The sequence below is a fragment of the Triturus cristatus genome, chromosome 3_2 (genome assembly GCF_964204655.1).
Source record: "Triturus cristatus chromosome 3_2, aTriCri1.1, whole genome shotgun sequence".
NCBI lineage: Eukaryota > Metazoa > Chordata > Amphibia > Caudata > Salamandridae > Triturus > Triturus cristatus.
This window is the reverse complement of record NC_140584.1, coordinates 84,666,262-84,688,037: the sequence shown is the minus strand read 5'-3', so window position 1 is coordinate 84,688,037 and position 21,776 is coordinate 84,666,262. Positions and strand designations below refer to the sequence as shown.

At 45.3% G+C, this 21,776-nt stretch overlaps 1 protein-coding gene across 21 annotated transcripts in view; it reads right to left on the bottom strand.

The window, feature by feature from the left end:
* MUC13 (mucin 13, cell surface associated) overlaps positions 1-21,776 on the bottom strand; it is a 772,367-nt gene that overhangs the window by 479,122 nt on the left and 271,469 nt on the right. For all 21 annotated transcript variants that reach the window (XM_085647277.1, XM_085647282.1, XM_085647279.1 and 18 more), the window contains 2 exons: positions 21,146-21,265; positions 14,415-14,521 (listed from right to left, as the gene is read on the bottom strand). In XM_085647277.1, the coding sequence (XP_085503403.1) occupies positions 14,415-14,521; positions 21,146-21,265 (227 nt within the window). The remainder of the gene's footprint in view (positions 1-14,414; positions 14,522-21,145; positions 21,266-21,776) is intronic.

The window sequence follows — 21,776 nt, the reverse complement described above, 5'->3', positions numbered from 1 at the left end:
GAAACTCCTGGCGTGGCTGGACAAAAAAGAACGGGTCAATAGAGTTGTGCCAGAGTTGACGGGAGAGAGGGGAGAGGCGATTGTGGAACCTGAGGGGATTGTAAAGTGTTTCTCGGATTATTTCTGTAGGGTTTATACCTCAGCGTCGGATAGGCCGCCCGAGGACTCGTGTAACCTCCTCCGTGATATCGAGCTGCCCTGCCTCTCCGATATAGATAGGGACGATTTGGATGGTGACATAACGGTTGACGAGGTGGCGGGGGCTATCCGCGTGTTAAACTCGGGCAAGGCCTCGGGACCGAACGGCCTGCCGATCGACATGTACAAGCTGTTCCCGGATAGGGTCGCCCCTCACCTGCGCGCCATGTTTTTGGAGGCGCGGGGGGGTGGTACCCTCCCGTTAGATCAGCGACTAGCGACGATTGTGGTCATACACAAAGAGGGTAAACCCCGAGATAAGTGCGCCTCATATCGGCCTATTTCACTTCTTAACGCGGAGCCGAAAATCCTGGCTAAACTCCTGGCGACCCGATTGATTAGGGTACTCGGCGACTTGGTCCACCCGGATCAATCCGGCTTCATCCCGCACCGAAATACAGCGTTAAATCTTAGGCGTCTTCATGGTGTAATCGCCAGGGCGAGCACGCTGCGTGAACCGGCTATTGTGGCGTCTCTTGATGCCACGATGGCCTTTGACACGGTTGAGTGGGCATACTTGTGGGCCGTGCTGGCCAAGTTCGGCTTCGGCCGTGGTTTTGTGAGCTGGGTGAGGTTGCTGTACGAGGGGCCGCTAGCGAGTGTGGTGGTGAATGGTCGGGCGTCGACTCCGTTTCAGCTTGGGAGGGGTACTCGGCAGGGTTGCCCCCTGTCGCCTTTGTTGTTCGCCCTCGCCCTTGAGCCGCTGGCTGCGTGGATACGTTGGCACCCGGATATACGGGGCCTTCGGTGGTCGCCTAAACACGAGGACCGTATTTCGCTCTATGCCGATGATATCCTGCTGTATCTTGCCTCACCTAAGAAGTCACTTATAGTGGTCTGTGACGTACTCACATCCTTTGGTAGGAACTCGGGTCTCGTTATCAACTGGAGCAAATCGTACTTGTATGTTCTTAGTGGCGAGGTTCCACCGATCCCTAGAACATGTTCGATACGGGTCGCCCAGCAGGGCTTCGTGTATTTGGGGATTTTTATCTCCATGGACTCTGCTGTGCGCTATGAGAAGAACCTGCTCCCCCCCCTGGCACGCCTGAGGCGCGATGTTGAAGGATGGCGGAGGCTGCCGCTCTCCCTCGTTGGGCGTGCGGCACTGTTTAAAATGATGTCTCTTCCCCGCTTCCTCTACGCCCTACAGAATACTTTGGACTGGGTACCGGCCAAATACTTTCGGGAGGTCGAAGGCCTCCAACGGACGTTGCTGTGGGATGGGCGGCCGCGAATAGCTATTGCAAAGTTGACGCTTCCATGGTACGACGGGGGCATTGCGCTCCCAGACATCCGACGGTACTATTGGGCCACACAGCTGAGCGCGATCAACCATGGGTTTTATGGCCCTGCCCTCAGCCCTGGGTATGCCATGGACAGGTGGTTGCTGCGTGGTGGGAACTACTACAGGGCGTTGTACTCGCGGTCTCTAGACTCGTCCCTCACGGGGCCCACTGGTGTGGCAGTGCGTGTGTGGAAGATGGCAACTGATTCGCTGGGCTGGAAGGATAGGCTCACCCTCGCTACCCCGCTGTTTGAATCGGAGAGATTGGGAAGGCTTTGGCATACAAAAGGTTTTGATAAGTGGGACCTGATAGGCATCTCCAGGGTGGGAGATGTGCTGCATAAGGGGAAGGTGAAGTCCTTTGAGGAGCTGCAGACTGAGTATGAGCTGGGGCCCTCTGAGTATTTCAGGTATATTCAGATGCGCCACGCCCTCCGATCAGTCCTCGTAGAGGGTGAGAAGGTGCCTGAGTCCTCTCCTTTAGAGGACCGGGTCCTTGATGGCCATATGCCCGAGAGCACGATATCGCTCATATATAAGAAACTGATAAACGTCCGGGCGGACATGCTTCTGGGGCTGAGGGACCAGTGGACTAGGGATGGCCTCGAGTTGGATGATGAGGACTGGCAGTCCGCTGTTTCTTCTCCTAAGGAGGTTGCGATCCCGTCGCGTCTGAGGCTGGTGCAGCTAAAAATACTGCACCGAGTGTATGTGACGGGGCCAAGGCTGGTCCACATGGGATTCTCGGAGGACGGCCTGTGCAGGAGGGGGTGTGGTATGGTGGGTACTTTCCTGCACATCATTTGGGAATGTGGTGTCATTGTGGAGTTCTGGAGGAGAGTCCATGCAGTTATGGGGGAGGTGACGGGTATTGCTGTGCAGCCGGAGGCGCGGTGTTGCCTCCTGAACGTCTGGGGGCCCACTGACCTCGATGAGGCGCAGACCCAATGGGTGACTCTGGGTAATATGGTTGCTAAGAGGGATATCGCGCGATTGTGGGGCTCCTCGGGGCCCCCCACATTGACAGCGTGGAAAGAAAACATGGACTGGAGTATGTTTCGGGAGAAGACGGTCTATTGCTCTAGAGGCCGTCCCCGAAAGTGGCATGCCATCTGGGGGCGGTGGAATCAATACAGGGGGGGAATATGTCTTGCCCCGGATCTGAAACCTCCCGAGGAACAGCTTTCCCCCTGACCTCCTTTCCAGCACAGTATTGTTTCTGAACTATTTTGGCCTCTGCTGTCTCCCTTCTTCCTCCTTACCATATATTGTAACTGGTAGATGAGTGGGGTCCGGCCCCCCCTGGGGGTTTCACCATGGGCTCTCAGTGCTCTTGCCTTGCTGGGGTTTGTTGTGAGTTTTTGGTGTTTATTTAAAATCGAACCTTTGCACTTCTCTTTGCACTGTACCGGGGACGCATCACTGTTTCTAATTATCGATGCTGCTGAACCTCCGGGTTGTCGGCTGAATAGCTGTGTCCTGATTTAAAATAAAGGTTTTCCAAAAAAAAAAAAAAAAAGATTAGTATGCCTGAACTCAGAATGTTAAAGTGCATCTGTTAGTGAGGGTGATTTTTACATTCTGTGTTTGAAAATAACACTTTTAGAAAGTAGGTATTTTCTTGCCTAACCTTCTAGTGTGCCTCTGCTAGGTTTGTGTATTGCACGTCTGGCTTTTGGATGATAGGGGCTGGAGAGGGGCAGTGGCTCCAGAAGTCTGATGAGTCAGGGCTGGGCTGAATAGGCCTGCTGCTGTTTAGGACCTCTAGAGACTGTTCGAAGAAGCGTGTCGCATCCGCACCTGTTTTCCAATGCATTGCCGAAGAAACCGTCAGCGCCTGACGCAGCTCGATAAATAGCCGCATGGCGCACCTGGTGCAACGACCTCCGAAGTCCAAGATCACAGCACCGATCCCTACGCAAGCCTGCTGTGCGGCTTCACGAAACCACACATCGTACCAGATCAACGCATTGCATGAGGCACCAAGACTGTTGTATCGTTGGGGGCTGCTGTAAGAAACAGATGCATCAACTCCCCACACAGTAAGAAAACGACATATCACCTCCTCTCCAGTAAGGAACCAATGCATCACTCCCCTGCAATGCAGTAAGGAACTGATGCATCACCTCCCCAGGAACAAGGAATCAACGCCTCACCTTCCCTGAGTGTAAGGAACCAACACATCATCTTCCCTGCGGTCATTTTGTTTGTTTTGCGTAACGCATCTAAGGTACTTTTGAGAAAAGTGTTGAATTTACAACTTGCATTGAACTGAACTATTTCTACCATTTGAAAGCCTTATTTTTAATACTGCATTGTGTATTTTTGTTGTTTGGTCTTGTTCTGGTTTAGATAAAGATTACATATTTTTCTAAACTGGTGTGGTGTCCATTTGTAGTGTTTTCACTGTATTACTGTATGTATCCACAAATGCTTTACACACTGCCACCGAGATAAGCATGTCTGCTCGTGCCAAGCTACCCAGGGGGTGAGCAGGCGTTATTATAGGAGTGTATCCCCCTTACCCTGACTAGAAACGAGGGTCCCTATTTGGACAAAGGTACCTACCTCTGCCAACTAGAGACCCCCATATTTAACAGGGCCCACAAGTCATTTCACCAACATAGCATGCTATGAAGCATGGAATCAGGTGGAGGCATACTAAGACAAAGAGATTGAGAGAAGTCAAACAAATCCTTTTGAGGTAGATGGCAGACGGGTAGACTAGACTCAGCATAAATGTCGAATACCGCGTGTCAAGGAAGACAAATAAAGATGAACTAAGGCAAGGAGAGCAGCAAAATTAGTTTAATGTCCACTGATGGAGAGTGCAGTAATCCTCCAGTCACAAGTTTGAAACTTAGCTAAGGGTGACGTTCATTCTTCCAACATTGATAAACTGAGGACATTTGGGCTGAGTGCCTGTGGCAAACTACTGCCTGAAGCACGAAACAGACTACAAGTCAGTTTTACAGGGACTGCTCATTCATTTGCCCCAGGACAGAACTTAAAAATAAAATGGTAAGAACGTTTATTTATTACTATTTTATTTTTCAGCAATCCACCCATCCCAAACTGAGTGTCAGGACGGGGTGGGTCCATTGCTGCTGAGTGGCAGTAGGGAGCTGTGCTCTTACGTTTAAAATGTGCATGTCTCTTTGGCAGGCTGTCTTGCGATGGCCAGCCAGACATGCACATTTTAAGCCTTTCAAACTCAGCTGTCCAAGACAGCTGGGTTAGAGTACGTGCAGGTCTTCAGTGCTCTTGAAAGCACTGAGAGAGCCCACTCCATCCAATCCTGGCACTTCTCATATGCTGATTACCAGCAAGAGAGCAGTGCCAGGATTGGTTAGGAGAGTTGGCGGGGTCCCACACTGGAGCCTGCCTCGAAGACAGAAGACGGGTCAAGGAGGACGTCGTGACACGCAGGAAGGTAAGTGTATTTGTTTTCTGTGCCACCCACTTCACCACCCTCCGTACATGCCAGCCGCCACTGAGTTTAACGTGTCACACACTCACTCATTCTATGTGTAAACCATTTAAGTACGAGAAGAATTTGTGACAATTACAAAATCAAACACTATCTGTACTGACTCAGCCGTTCATTTTCTCAAAACTAGTGGATGGAATGCTGTTAAAACAACAGAAAAATAGACAAACAATCTGAAGTTCACAGTCTGGAAAACCGTGAAAAAGCAACATAATCACAAAGAAAAGCACAAGCACTAATCCAAGAAGTAAAACAGTACATATGAGTCCCAACTTTCTTTTTTTAACACACTTTATTGAAACACCTCAGCAGAGTAACGGCAGGAGCATTCGGTACAACAGGTGTTTTGTTTTTTGTTACTGCCATCACATACATAATACATAGTTGACCATGATATAACCTCTGGTTACAAATGCAATTCGTCAGTAGTTCGCCTTCGTGGCATGAGAAGTACAGACCTATAAACGGCCATAAACAGTGCATCGAAATCCAAAATACTAAGCATGGTTATATGTAAACTAACTTCAACTTCTAACTAGTCCCCACCCTCCACCCATTCCCTCCCCCCTTACTGGTCTGCTGTTTCCGAGGCATGTGATTGCCTTATAGGGTTATTAGCGAGGTGTCCCACGTCCTACTCTGTCCATAATCAGTGATTTATGGGCCTGGGTCAGTGTAGATCTAGCTGTGTTCCCGGGTAGTGTGAAAATGGGTTATTGCATGGGAGTATTTGGTACAGGGACTAAATCTAGTTGTTTGAAGTCCTCTAACATGATGTCCCATTCCATAGAGATGGGCAGTTTCTGCAACCCTCTAGACTCCTCTCTTCTGAGCGCCGTACTCTCAGCCCCACCCCATTGGATCATATCATCTTGCCAACTAGATAATGACAGGCATCTGGGGGATTTCAACCTCATAGTGAGGGTCCTAATGGCCAGCAAAAGGGCAAGATCCAGAAAGCGGCTTTGGACTTTTTGCGCTTTGGTGCGTCTACGGAGTCCCATAAGGCACTCCAGGACATTGGCGTTAATTGTCATATGTGTGACCTCTCCTAGGAAATGCCGAACGCCATTCCAGTAATCTAATATACGCGGGCAGGTCCATAGCATATGAATAAAGTCTGCCTCATCGCCTTTGCAGCGGGGGCAGCAGTGTTAGGCCTCCGGGAACATCCGATGTATCCTCTGTGGGGTGAGGTAGGACCTATGTAAGACCATTGTTTGGATACATTTCAATTTAACGTTGCGGGATACCCTCCTAGGATGTTCTAGCATACTCACCCATGCATTGTCAGTGAGTTCTAAGACAGCGTCCTCCGCCCATGTCGTCCTGAGGGTTGTGAGTGGGATGCCAGCATGCGCCCTGATGACGATGTATAACCATTTGATAAGATGTCCACCGGCTCCCATATAATATAATAAATGGACCAGGCCATGTTGCGGGGGCTCTCTGTGTTGCGGTGCCTAAGTGTTCCTAATATAATGTGATACAGTTGTGTATAATAGGTATTGACCCTCCGGTGCCCCAGTAGCCTGCACGAATGTGTCGTGATCCATGAGGTTACCATCGCCAAAGAAAGCGCCAACCTCCTTCACACCTGCCTCTGCCCAGGCGCGTATTCTAGCATTCGTAAGCCTGCCCCCGGGAATGGGAATACCCAGTAACGGAACATTAGGGGAATAAGGAGTTACATCTGATGCATACCGCAGAGCTTTCTTCCAGCAATGTAGCGCTGTCCTCAACAACAGGGTCCCTCCAGGGGGATCCTAGCTTTGGGTAGGATCAGGGAATGTAGCAGGCTCCGGTCTATATCTCGTGACGTAAACCCTATTTCTTGTAGATTCCTCCCTGCTGTCCAGTAAGATAGCCACTGGATTTGGCAAGCATAATAGTATGACCTGAAGTCGGGGACCCCTAAACCTCCCTTGCAGGACTCCAGCTGCAGCTTCTGGAGGCTCACTCTTCGGCGACCTGCACCCCATATGAGCTCCACCAAGATAGTGTTCAAGGTGCGGAATATGGATGATGGAACCACTATGGGTAGGTTCGCGAAAATATAATATCCGGGGGAGTACTACCATCTTGGAGATGGCAATCCATCCCATCACCGAGAGGGGCAGGGAAGTCCAAAAGGCCACGCTCGAGCGCAGTGCCGTTATGGCCTTCAAGAGATTACCCCCCAGTAGGTCCGCCTGTGATCTGTATACCTGTATTCCCAGATATTTGAACGTGGTATGGGTGACTGGCAACATATAGGCACTGAATTGTACCTCATCTGGGCGGAGCCCCTCCCGAAAGAAGAAAGCATTGGATTTCCTCGAGTTAATAACGAGTCCTGAGATCTTTGCGAAGTCGGAAAGAATAGTGGGGAGGGGTGTAGCTTCGGCAGACAAGTCACGAAGGTATAAAAGCATATCATCTGCATATATGGAGGTGAGGTGGGTTGTGCCAGCAATGGGTATTCCCAATTGTTCTGCCGACTGTCTCAGGGCTATTGCTAAGGGTTCCAGCGTAAGTTCAAACAACAGGGGAGACAGGAGGCATCCCTGCCGTGTACCCCTATGAATCGTGTACTCGCGAGAGATATGCTGTACAGTGCGAGCCCTCGCCGTGGGAGAGGTGTAGAGCAGGTGCACCCATTTGAGATAGTCAGCCGGGAAGCCGAAGCGTTGTAGGGCAGTGAACATGTAGTCCCAGGTTATAGAATCAAAGGCCTGACGGAGGTCCAGTGCCAGACATCTCGCATCCGGATAGGCCGCCGGGGCAGTATTCATGACATAATGTAACCGTCTAGTATTAAGGGACGTGCTGCGATTCGGCAGAAGGCTTCATTTATCTATTTTTACGTGTGTGCCGATCTGCCAGACGGTGTACGAATATGAGTAATAATGGGTGGTTCAGGTCTATCCTGTACTATTCGAGCTAATAAGGTCCCAGCTCTATCCGCTTCGGAGTGTTTCCATTGCAGAAAGGCTCTATGGTCTATAGCCCGCAACGTTTTGAGTGTTTCAGCATGACTAATGCGGGCACTCTGTAGTGCATCTCGTTTATCTGGGTCTGTCACTGCCTCTTGCTCTAAGGTGGTCATTAAATTCTCTACTCTAAGTGTAAGCTCAAGTGGGTTGTGATCTGAGAGTGTTTTCACTAAGTAAGTAGATTGACCGATCTGCGTTGCTATGGTGGTGGAGCAAAGGAATCTGTCTATCCTAGTGTGAAGCTGGTGAACTGGTGAATAAAAGGAATATCCCTTATGTGTAGGGTGAAAACAGCGCCACACGTCTGATAAAACCCATCTCTCTAGCCAAGTGTTCAGTATCTCTGCTAACTTGCAGGCATTAGCGCCATGTAGTGGGGGGTGTGACCTGTCCAAACCAATATCGAGCACCGCATTGTAGTCCCCTCCTAGTATCCATGGAATTGTATCCCACCCGGTTAATGCTGCGCTCAGCTGCTGAAAGAATTTGTCCTGGTCGGTGTTCGGGGCATATATACTCCCCAGGACCACGGGTAAGCTATCGAGGGTGCCCTTCAAGAGGATGAACCTCCCCTGGTCGTCTATGCGATGATCCAGCTCCGTGAACAGGACCCCATGGTGGATCCAAATGGTTGCTCCTCTAGCAAATGCAGAGTAGTTAGTGGAATAAATATGACCCCGCCATTTCTTGCGGGTTTCCTGAGCTTCCGTGTAGGTAAGGTGTGACTCTTGTAGTAAGACTATTGGGCTTTATGTCTAAGGAGGTATGCGTGGACCCGATGTCTTTTCGGTACTGCTCCCAGGCCCCGCACATTCCATGTTAGTAAATTGTAGGATCCCACTGTGGTGTAGTCTCTAGGCATAGGGCGCTCTATGGTAAGTGAGGCTCCCCATGTCGTGGAGCCTGTGACCTATTGCAGACCAGGAGTTCCCCTTTTCCCTATAACTAACAACATTTGGCGCAGCTCCTAAACTGATATGAGTCCCAACTTGATAGAATTAATACAACAGCTATGTGTGAGTGGCGTAAAACAGAAACACAACACAGTAACAAGCATTGGCAATGCCAATAGGTCTTGCCTATGCAAGAGCTATTGGATTTGCCAATGTGCTTTAGCCATGTTGTACACCAGCATGGCTAATACTTAGTGGAGTAGAGAGGTGTGGAATACCGTAGAGAAGAGAGGAGGGTTGTGGAGTGGCGTAGAGTAGAGTGGAGTTTCGTAGAATGAAGTGTTGTGGGGGAGTATCATGGAGTAGAGTGAAGTGTTGTGGAGTAGAGTGGAGTGGAGTAGAGTAGAGTGAAGTTTCATGGAGTGTAATGGAGTAGAGTACAGTGGAGTACTGTGGGGTGGAGTAGAGGGGTAGAATGGGGTGTTATGTAGTAGAGTGGTGTAGAGTGGAGTAGATTGGTGTAAAGTGGTGTAGAGTGGAGTGACGTGGAATGGTGCAGAGTGGAGTGGTGTAGAGTGCAGGGGAGTAGAGTGAAGGGGCTTAAAGTGGATTAAAGTGTCATAGACTGGAGTAAAATGTCGTACAGTGTAGTAGAGTGGAGTGGTGTAGAGTGGAGTGGCGTTAAGTGGACTACAATGGCTAACGGTGTGGTAGAGTGGAATATCATATAGTGGACAGAGTGGTGTGGAGTGGCATATTGTGAAGTAGTGTAGAGTGGAGTTGCATAGAGTGTTGTAAAGTAGAGCGTTGTAGAGTAGACTGGAGTAGCGTTGTAGAGTGGAGTGGCATAGAGTGGAGTGGTCTATAGTTAAGTGGCATAGAGTTGTGTAGTGTGTCATAGAGTTGTATAGAGTGGCATAGAGTGGAGTACCGTGTCACAAAGTAGCGTGGCTCAGAGTGAAATAGAGTGGAGTAGAGTGTCATAGAGTCAATTGAGGGGCATAGAGTGTAGTGTTGTAAAATAGCATAGCGTAGAGTGGAGTAAAGTGTCATAGAGTGAAGTGCCGTAGACTGGAGTGGAGTAGAATGAAGAAATGTGGTGTGGTGTTGCGAAGAGCATAGTAAAGTGTTGGAGTGTAGTGGCGTAACGTAGCATGGAGGATCATAGAGTGGAGAAAAGTAGCGTGGAGTGTAGTAGAGTGGAGTGGCACAGAGTGGCATAGAGTGGAGTGGCGTAGAGAGTCATGGAGTGCCATAAGTGGAGTGTAGTAGAGTGTTGTGGAGTGGCACAGAGAGGAGTAGAGTGACCTAGAGTGAAGTGGTGTTGAGTGCCATAGAGTGGAGTGGCATAGAGGAGAGTGGCATAAAGTGGATTAGAGTGTTGCAGAGTGGAGTGGCAGAGTGTCATATTTGGAATACATAAAAGTGAAGTTTCGGAGAGTGGTGTGTCGTAGAATAGAGTGTCATAGAGTGGAGTGGCGTAAAGTGGAGGTGTGTAAAATGAAGTGGCATAGAGTGAAGTGGCGTAGAGTATCGTAGAGTGTCATGAAGTTGAGTACAGTGGAGTGGGATAGAGTGGTGTGTCAGAGAGGGCAGTAGCGTATAGTGCAGTGGCATAGAGTGGAGTGGCTTAGAGGGGCATAGAGTTTAGTAGAGCAGCATAGAGGGCAGTGGGTTAGAGTGGAGTAGAGTGGTGAAGAATGGCACAGAGTGGAATGGCGTAGAATGGAGTGGCGTGCAATGGATGCGATTCATGACCGAGCCAGTACGATGCATGCGTCGGACAGCCTGTGCGAGCCGGAGTGTACGGCTCGCAAATTGTCCGGGTGGTTGCCATTGGGGGGTCTGCATCGGACCCCCTGTCACCCACAGCCCTACGACTCGGACACAGGGGGAGACCCATGGGTCTCCCCAACACAGGCATGTACGGTGTGGATGGCACCGACGTGTACCCACAGTAGGGGGCGCCCTTGTCCGCGACGTACCCATTCAGTCAATGGGAGCCCATGTACGTGTCGTACGACCGGCTCCCATTGACTTCCATGGGAGTCTGACCGAACCGAGTCCGGCAGCATACGGCTGCATCGTACTCGCTCGGTCGGGCTGCAGGACTCCGGCTCGGTCGGAGTGCTTTCCAACCCGGATCGGAAACGGCCCCTATGTGTATTGATTTGTTTTGATCATATGAAAATATTTTTTTCCACCATACTTCAGAATTACAAAAAAAAATTACTTCATTATTTCTTTCCTAAGTCTGATATATTCTGAAATATTTGCACAGTTCATTTACAGATATTTACATTTTATTGAGTGAGTGAGACTTTCCTTTCACACCACCGGATTGTCACACAAATCCTCCCACTTTGAAGGGAGAGAAAGAAAAGCACCAACTGCCCTCAGAAGACAGAACATGACATTTGACCTCTGTCTTTGCATGCACAGCAAATGCGACAAGATAAGAATAAAATTTAAAGGCCTGTTTACAGAAAGTGAGCACCCGTTAAAAAAATACAGTACACGGGCTATGTTCCACAGGCGGGAAAAAGACATGCTGGACAGCTTAAAACAAAGCCAGAAAACAGAAAACAGGCAAATATGAGTTACAAACCACAAAACCAATGGTAGGTAATGAGTGAAATGCATTTCCAGGGAAGCTTTCAGAACGTCCCCAAGCAGTCTTTAGCAACCAGACAGCTCCGCAGTTGGGTAGGCTTTGACCTAAAAAGGTCAGTCTGAAAGAGATTTCCAGCAATGATACCAGTAGAAAAGCACACTAGGGGAGATACTACATTGAACAATGCAAGTAGCAACATATTATCACATTACATCATTGGGCAGGAAGAAACAGAAATATACGAAGATTGCCTTTCAAACTCAAAGTGCTAAACCAGTCCTAGAAGCTAATACAAAGACACTTGGGCCCAGCCATACAAGGTGGCTGGATGCATTCTCTGGATGTCTTTCATGACAAAGCAAGAGACAAGCATAATTGCAGCTCCTGATTGATCTAGTAGGGCAGGATTGCAAGCACTCAGGACATTCTGAAAGATGGAGACATAAAAAAGCAAAGCAAAGAAGCAATGTGTGCAAAATTCAACCCTGAAAGGAATGTGTGTCAAGAATATCACATTTTGAACCTGGCATGCCAGGACCTGGGTGAATCCTAAGAAGCTCTTGCTGCAAGGCTACAAGCTCTGGTACAACATTGCTCTTTTAAAATATTCACAAATTAAAGATGTCAATCAGTTAGTGTTCTCTTATGGATTTTGGGGCCCTGGGCAAAGAATATTTTGGGGCCCCCTATTCGAAACAGATTACAATTCTATTATCAATTTCCTGATAATTTGTGACTACATAATGAGAAACATTGTTGAATTATAGTTTATCTTTTACACTAAAACAGCTGAAAGTCTTTCTTGGGATTCCTAAATTCCTAAATGTAAGACTGAGTAGAGAAAGTCATAGGTGGAGATAGACAGAGAGAGATGTGATACATAGAGGGGAGAAAGATCACTTTTTTCAGGGGGGCATTGGATAGTGGAGCCCCTGGCAATTGCTCCCTTTGCCCATGCCTTAAAACGTCTCTGCAATACGTTTTGAATCATTCATGGCTGCCTGTCATCAACCATGCAATTCAAACTGCTCAAAAAACAACAACCATTAAGGGGGTAATAACTGTGCACTGGCCAAATATGAAGTATCACACCCCTCAAATCAATAATTAAGAAAAAGAGAGGGGATGTCTCACACACCATCAAGGAAGACACTTGAGACTGAGAGAAAAGCAAAGGAGAGTGAGGAAAAAGAAAAATCTTGGTCAGCCCACAAATTTCACAACCAAAGATGTGACATGCAATTTTGGTGGCAAATGTCTACAACTGAAAATGAGAGTGAGGCAGGATACTGGTACTCTAGAGACAGACTGAGGTGCAGAAACCTCACATCAAGGAAGTGAGTGAATAAGGGGCATCAAGCCTAACAAACACAAGTGAGGAGGTGTTCAGCAGTGGTATCTTCCATAAAAGGGGGACAGACATCAGAGTTAGAGGATCTTCCCCACTCTGAACGCAGTGGACCATATGCTGATGATTCAAAGCAATCACCAGCCACACAACCCACGTCATGCCAGCTACTGCCACACAAAAACATGAGCATTACAAATTCCTCAGCACTGGGAGTAGCTTGACTCACCCAACAAACTCCAATTTGATAAGATTAGATGCTTCTAGATAAAAATTGGATTTTCTGCTATAGTGGGTGATGGGGACAGCATGGGTGGATTCATGCTCCTCCTCTAAAAAAGAACAAAAGTAACAGAAAGGGCAGTTCAATAAAGGATTGATTAGCATCATATATTGTGTCCATATAGTCTGTTTCCTTGGCACACAGGCACCTACACGTGTATCTAAGGCTAAAAAGAATCTTGCATGGGTGCAGGTCACGCAAAATTATGGCGTAAGACTGATCATGAATCCAAAAAAAAGGAGCTCCATGTGTCTACAGTCTCAATCAAACTTCACTGCCCCAACGCTGAGGGTAGGGTTGCTTTCAAGTGCCTGTACATGGAGGACATGGCCCTCTCCAATACTGCCTCGGAAAATTGACATGGGAAAAATCTACTATCCAATCTTTCCGCATGCTACGATGCACAAGCCCATCCACCCTTCCTGCACCAAACATGCATGGATGGGAGGGAGCCCTGTCCCCTCCTTCATCCTAAATTATGAAACAATCTTCTTACTTCACTAAGGACAGAACCCTCCTTCCTACCAGAGGTTTTGGCTTATGACTAAGATGCTTCTATTCTCATAAGTATTTCATGCCATCTTGCACCTGAGTGCTTAGAAATGCTCTAGTGTATAATGTGCTATATAAATTTACTATTTACTTATGTACTTACCATATCCTCGTTTTTTCAGCATGTAGAAAATATGTGCTTGCAGTGGATGTTTTCTGGTCTCACCATGTGTTTAACTGAAAATCCCACTGCTACTATTTGAACAGCTTGATATAGGAGAGAGCACACCTAAGTTCACGGCAAAACATTTGTCACCTGAACGCCAAACAAGTCCTTTGAAATACGCAAACAATGCAGTGTACGTTACATATTCAACAAAGGGACTAAGAATAAATAATGCAAGAACGATACAAAGAGCAACTGCAATAATACACAAAACTGAATAAAAGACCGATATTGACAACAGATGGCCTGCTTTAGAGCTTGGCGAACAAGTACGGCTCACAAACGTGACGTCCACAGTATTACAAGTGCCATAGGATATAATGCACTGGTAATAAAGCAGGTGGGATCTATGGCAGTGTAAAGCCTCCACCAAACTCTTAGTCTTACTCTCAGTGTCTTCTCTGCACATGCAAAACAGATCGGGTTCAAGAGCCAAGAACAGGTGGTCAGGTACTGTAATAGTAACTTGGGTGGGGTGTTCCTGGATCCCACCAGTCAAACACCCCACGCCTGCAAAATGCATACAACTCTAATGCTACTTAATGTATTAAATCAAGCATTTTCAAAACTGGTATGATTGGAGTTAACAAAACATGCTATAACTTACAAAGTCTTGGACTTCCTGATATAGCTGTTTATATTCTGCAGACCCTGGTTCTTCAAAGGCCGGTGAATACGGTTTGTTTAGATTTACTGTTCCAAAGAACTGTTTTCCTAAGAAAACCATTATAGCAAGGTGTTTAGCAACAGTACACATAAATGAGCAAAACGTGCATTTTTAATTCTAGCATACATCTTTCATTTTAAGTCAATGCAATTCCACAGCCTCAATATCATTATCTCATCATAGCAAGAGGATCATATTAGGAAAGTTATATGGAAAGCCAATCCAAGCCAAGTAATCCGATTTCTGTATATCGAGTACATTTAAATACAGCACTAATTGTGTAGGGAAACATATGATAATCATAAGAACACGCCATAAGTTAACAACTATCTGTTCACAATATAAAAACTCACTTCGATCAGCTATTATTCGATTTTTAATTTAAAAATAGATATTCTGAAAATGTGAAAAACAACCAGAAATGATAGTCTACAAAATAGGTATAAATATGTAATTGCCACCTCAAAACTTCACTCGCTGGTGGACACCCAAAAAATGACAAAGTGCCTAATTTAGAAAAAAATACCTGCGCCCAGCAATCAGTGTTTCAGGCCAAATATAAATGAGGTTCCATCCATTTTATTGTAGGGCCTGACATGTGGGGTTTAAATTTGCTAATTGAAAAAAAGATGAGCAGTCTCTACCAAAAAATACTTTTGGGAGAATTCTCTCGCTCAAATTGTATTTTTTTTTTTTTTGTAGACTTATCTTTCAAGCAATGATCAAAAAGTCAGCCAACTTCCCAAACCCTTAAACTGCAATGCCTGATAACTTCAGGCCACTCAAAAGGCAATTCACAAAAATTTAAAAAGAAGTTTACAGTTTTGCTCACCACTTACTAGGAGCAAGAGCCAGAAAGGAAAGCTCAAATACTTTCCTGTCCTTAATTTAAAATAAACGTAATGGGTGTGATGTTTGAATTAATGTCAGTGAGTGGTGACAGAGGTCAGCTATATGCAAATCAGACTTGGTACGGCTCCACTAGGAACAGTCTGGAGCAAAACTCATTTTCATCAGGGCCAGACTGGCTTCTTTTCAATAGGGCATTTTCCATGTGGGCTGGAAGCATTGGAGTCTGCTTTTGAAAGCCCAGGAGCACTGCAGGTGTCTCTGTCGAATTTCCGAGCTCCCAGAGACTAACAGGCACATGGGGCTTGGAGAGAGAGAAACTAAGGAAGGGAGAGAAGGAACGAGAGAGCTGGAGTGAGTGAGAGAGAGTGCCTGTATGGAAAGTGAGGGAGAGAGAGCGTGAGGAGATGAAGGGAGGGCGGCTGAGGAAGAGGATTGGTTTGATTGGCCTTGATTTTTATGCGGTTGTTCCTTGACTGGAGCAATTAACCAGTGGGTGAGACTTTTGAAAACATTCCACCCAACATCTTTGGTTGCGGCTTTAGAGACCAGAAAGCAGTATTTCAAAATGCTTTATCTCTTTACTTTGCTTTGGGGAGGCCCATAATTGAGAAAAAATTACAAAACTGTGTTAACTATATTGACTAGTGCTTTGTGGGTTATTGATAAAATAATGTTAGATTTGGGGGTCTCTAGTTGGCACATGTAGGTACTTGTGACAATTAGGGACCCTTGCCTCTAGTCAGGGTAGGGGGTACACTCCTAAAATAACCCCTGCTCACCCCCTTGGTAGCTTGGCACGAGCAGACAGGCTTATCTCAGAGGCAGTGTGTAAAGCATTAGTGAACACATACAGTAATCAAGTGACAACACTACAGATGGACACCTCACAAGTTTTATATCAAAAATAAGTATTCTTTATATAGATTTAACACAAGACCATATACGACAAAAATCTACAATACTGTTACTTAAAATGGTAGTTTAGCTTAGTTCTTTTTAGTTCTTAAAGTGCGATGTTAGTTCAATGTACCTTTAGATGCGACACGCAGGGCAACGAAAGTGTTGCAAGGACGGTGATGCATTGAAGATTTTGGTGCAAAGTAATAAAGACCTGAAGATCTTCCTGATGCGGTACGCTTCTCCGACGTTGCGAGATATCTCAGCTCGATACGTCAGCTGCAGCGGCGACACCCCTGTCCAGTGATGCGACGACAGCGGCTTTAGCGGCGACACTCTTCTCCAACGATGCGAGACGCTTCCGCTCGATGCGACAGTTGCAGCAGTGACACCCTTGTTCAGTGATGCGACGACAGCAGCTCCGAGGGCGGCACGATTCTCTGTGGATGCGAGGCGCTTTTCTTGAAGCGGTGCAATGCGACAGTGGCGACACCCTTGTTCAGAGATGTGACGGCAGCGGCTGCAACGGTGACACGCTTCTTCTCCGTGAGTCGCGCTTCCAGCTCCTTGCGACACGCAGTCCCTCAGAAGGCCCAAAACAGCAGCAGGCACTTCCAAAGAACTCTGGGGAGCTGGGGGTTGAAGTCTGTTGTCCCTGAGACTTCAGCAGGAGGCAAGCTCTTTTCCAAGCCCTTGGAGATCCTTACACAAGCTGAACGAAAATGCACACAAAGTCCTTTCTCCTTTCTTTGGCAGTCAGGCAACCACTGCAGGCCAATCCCCCAAGCAGCACTTCAGCTTAGAGATAGTCTCTCCTCAGTTTCCTCTGGTTCCACTCCTCAGCAAAGGTTTCTTCTTGTTTCCCAAAGTGATCTAAAGTGCTGGGACCTGGGCCCCCCTTTTTATACACAGTTTCTCTCTGTTCTCTGAAGGCAGAGAGGTCTTTGCCTAGTCCAAACCAGTTCTGGTCAGTCCTGGAGCACTTTGTTTGCATGACTCCTTCTTTCCTTTCAGAGTGCAGGGAAGAGACATCAGACGCACCACAGGAGGTGGAGCCAGCATTGTGGAGGGAAAGCACAGCCCTATTCAGGTCCCAGGTGCAACTCCTCCCACCCATCTACATGGAGATCTCTCTATTCAGCCCTGTGCTGACTCACCCTGTCTCCGGGAATTCCCCAGCCCCCTGGAATTCCCCAGCCCGTCACTCAAACTCCAGACAAGGAATACACAACCTAGCAGAGGCAGGTTTGGATGGTTAGACAAGACAAAAGTGGTATTTTCAAACACAGAATGTTAAAACCAACTTCACTAAAAGATGTATTTTATCATTTTGAGTTCAGGCATACTAAACTTGAATTGCTACCATGTTCCCTGAGTCAGTTAGGAATATAGGATGTTGTAATCAAGCTGCCCATTCTGGCCCATGGGGAACAGGTATCCTTGCAATCGTGAAAAACGAAAATGGCTGTAATTCACTATTAGGACTTTCCACACACACCAGGGCATGCCCTACCTTATACTTACAATGCACCCTGCCCTTGGGCCTACCATAGGGGTGTCTGATATGAAGAAAAGGGAGGGTTTAGGGACTGGCAAGTGGGTGCACTTGCCCAGTCAGCATGACAGAACCAGACTGCACGCAGGCTCTGCAATGGCAGGCCTTACACACACTTTTACAGGCTGCTTCTGTGGGTGGCACAACCAGTGCTGCAAGCCCACCATCAGCATTTGGATTACCAGCCCTGGGCACTCCTGGTGCACTGAACTAGGGTATGACAGGTAAACCAAACCAACCAATCATGGAATCACTAATTCATACATCAATTCATAATAGGGAGAGCATATGCACTTTAGCACTGATCAGCAGTGGTAAAGTGCCCAGAGTCATAAAACAGCCAACAACAGGTCAGAAAAAATATAGGAGGAAGGCAAAAAGTTCAGGGATGACCCTGCAAAAAGGGCCAAGTCCAACACATAAGATATATTGTTGACATAAGGGTAAGTTAAACGCTGTTGTTCTAGCAAATTCATGTTTAAAAAACAATGGCTTAAGCAATTCAATTTACACATCCATTAACATGGTTTAATATTCAAGCTTCAACTGAAGAGGGGTTGTGATTGAAGAAGGTAATCCACAGTTCATTACCTCTGCACCAATAGAACTTCCCCTCCCCCTTTCAGTCATTAATCTTTTTTTTTTTGCAGACAGCACTCTTAATCAAAAGGCAAAACACGGTGCTAACTCAATCAATAAATAAATATGTTAAGTGCCTGAAGCAGGTTATGGCCAACAAAGGTGTATAGGCAAAAAGGGAAACATGTAATAAGAAAAATAAACCAATAATACAAAAATTGGTCAAGGTTTTTAAATCAGGCCCTGGAGGGCAACAAGTCAGACAGAAATAGATACAGCCCTTCCGTTTTTCCACCGCTAGGTTAGGAAAGATTCTTCTTGCACAACAGACAATAATGTATTTCTTATTCTGATTTTGGACTTCCTGTGGTATAAGCCTAGACAGACATCCTGCCATTGGTGAGTGATCCTAACCGAATCTCTGAAAAGCTCCATAACTGTGCATATGTAAATGTAATAAAATCTGATGTAGTTTCAAGGGCTTATTTACAAGCCCGGTGCACGACCAGAGCATCACTTATTCTGACGCTTCAACAGCGCACATTGCAGACCCATATCTGAGTGGCTTTTCATGGCCTTGTAGCTATGGAGTGACGCTCGCTGCGCTGTCTCACACTGCATTGGGGACGAGTGCCATGGGTGTTGCAGTAGGTGTTCTCATGCAACCCCCCTAAGTTTTTGACTCATTTCCAAATTTCCATCATGGCATATATATCTGGGAATGTGTAAAAACCATGCGCCTTCCCAGGGGTGGCGTAATGAGGAGAAATAACATTATTTCTCCTCATATTTTCCTCTTTCTATGGATGCTGCATTCTGCAGCACACATATAAGGAGGAAACACCTCCAATAATTGTTTTTGTGCAGAAAGGTGTCCCTTCCGGCACAAAAACAATCATGCCAACAACACAAACACCCTTGCACCATAATGCCAGAAAAGTTGATGAGGCATTATGACACAGTTGTCTGCACAGTGTGAAGATTTTGTTCCTATAGTAGGCATCAACAACAATGATGATTTTCATTGATGGATTCTGAGTGACCATGGAAAACAAGAGCAAAGCTTGAGTTGTCTATGTCTATTGCAATCATGAGATGGAAAAGTTCCAGAGATGGATATTTTTCCATGTACAGTTTTCTGTAGTAAATTGCCATAATGTACCCTATTCACTAACATAAGCTGGACTAAGGGATGAGAAATGTTTTAAGTAAAACAGGTGTATGTCTGCCATAAATAATGTCAAACATTCATGCTGGAAAGTCAAGGAGGTGCTTCCCACACTTTGGTCGTCATCTGCTGGATTTTTCTGAGATCGAAAGTAGTTATTGATGTAAACTGTTTGCAAGGTTTACGATAAGCAATGATAAAAAGTGAAAAATCAATGCACTCAAATACTCAGACAGAAGATCGTCCCCCGTGAGTAATTCAATTTTCTTCAAAAAAATATGTGAAGATAAAGTTGGCATTACATTATTTTCTGAAACGTGGATATGTTGTGGTTAATCCAGGTTGGATACACATTAAAAATAGGCAACAACTCATGTTTTATACACTATAGGTCCAATTCACAAAGTTAAATATACACATGTAGATCTACTCACATGCAGATTTACTACTACACTTAGTAGTAGCGTTACACTTTCTTGCTGTTCACAATTTCCAATTGTAAAATACCTTTTAAATTAGAACCGTAAAGTTAGGTCTAGTAACTTTATAACCCTATTTTACATTGGTAGACAACTCTGCCATCGTGGCTGAGATCTCCAGAATGGAAAGTTAGGCGTGGCGGAGACAGAGGTCTAAGCATGTAGGGTAGTGAATTGCACTTTGTAGTTTTGTAAGGAGTTCTACTCTAACACTACTTTATATACTACAAAATGCAATTTGTGAATCAAGCCCATTATCTGTTGGCACATTCGGGCCTAATCATAAACTGCATTTTGTAGTGTGGGCAATAGTACTATAGTAGTACTGCTAAAATACTCACGTATTTTAAAATTACAATTAAATTCAACTTTTAAACTGTTGTTGAAAAAAAAAAAGTTACATTAATTCTACATACAATGTTTAAAACATTTTAATACATAAATATTAAAAAATGTAAAACAGACTGTAAAGGGGATTTTTTCAAATACTTCTTTAAGAAATATTATCAAAAAATTTGAAAATATTGTATTCAACTAATTATTAGATACACATTTAAGTTAATATGCTGCAATATTTTATTAACGTTAGGCCTTAAAATAATGATATAAAATGATTTAACATTAATATTGTACATTAAAATATTTAAAATGTTTGCAAAATATTAATAAGCTTTAATTATTCTCCCTATACTTTCACTGGGAGATCTCTGCGATGTTGATGGAGGTTACACTCTTAAATCCCAGTGTAGGGGGCTTCATCGGGGTCTGGAGACATGTAAGTCTGCCCTTAGGAGTAAGTGTACACTTGGAAATGGCGAATAGCAATGAAGTGTTACTACTAGGTGCAGTGGTAGATTTACACGAGTAAATGTGCACCTGTACATTTACCTTTGTGAACAGGCCACTACTTCTACAGCATGTTGTGTGTCTAGTTATCCTGTTTGCTTGTACCCATCTTTTTTTATCATCACTTGATTAAAATAAAAGAGGAAAAAAAACATTTATTACAATATTTTGGCATAAGACATTCAGTTATTTTCACAAATACTTTTTAACACACAAATGATTTCCTTTGTATCTGTCTCAAGACAAGTTTGCGAGTGTTTGTGTTACAATGCTTGATATGCTGGTACTGCCTTACCTTGAGTACAAATATTCGCTGCATGATAGAAGCCATACGGGCATCGACAGACATGCCCATGTTGTATGTTTATGCAGGTAGCTGCGTCCGTTTGACAGGGTTTGTTGGAACAGAAATCACCTGGTTTAGGATGAAATATGTTTTATTACAACCTGGACGTGCAACTCAAGGCTGTGTTTATGTCTGAATACAGTAAATCTGATGAGCCATAACTGATTTATTTGGTTTGTATAAATACAATGTAATTATTTTTTTATGAGAGGGCAACACAGAAATCAAGGTAACTCCATTCAAGTGTCATGTGGTGTTATCGACGAAATTAATTCAACAGAACTATTATATGTCCAATTGCATTACGTGAACCTAATTCAAACACAATAGGCTATGACCCTGGCAGGCTCTCAAAGTCATGTGCAGGAAAATCGTTAGTGATTTTAGAAAATGGAAAATCTTAAAACACAAGAGCGTTTAGCAGATAGTTGACAGAAACTCAAACAATGCATGGAAGAATGCAGAATTCGCATATTTTATAAAGATCTTTTCAGCTGTAAATAAAAAGTTACACATTATCATTATTTAAATAACAGAATGATTCATTTTAACATGGCGAAAGTTATTTAGAATATGTTCG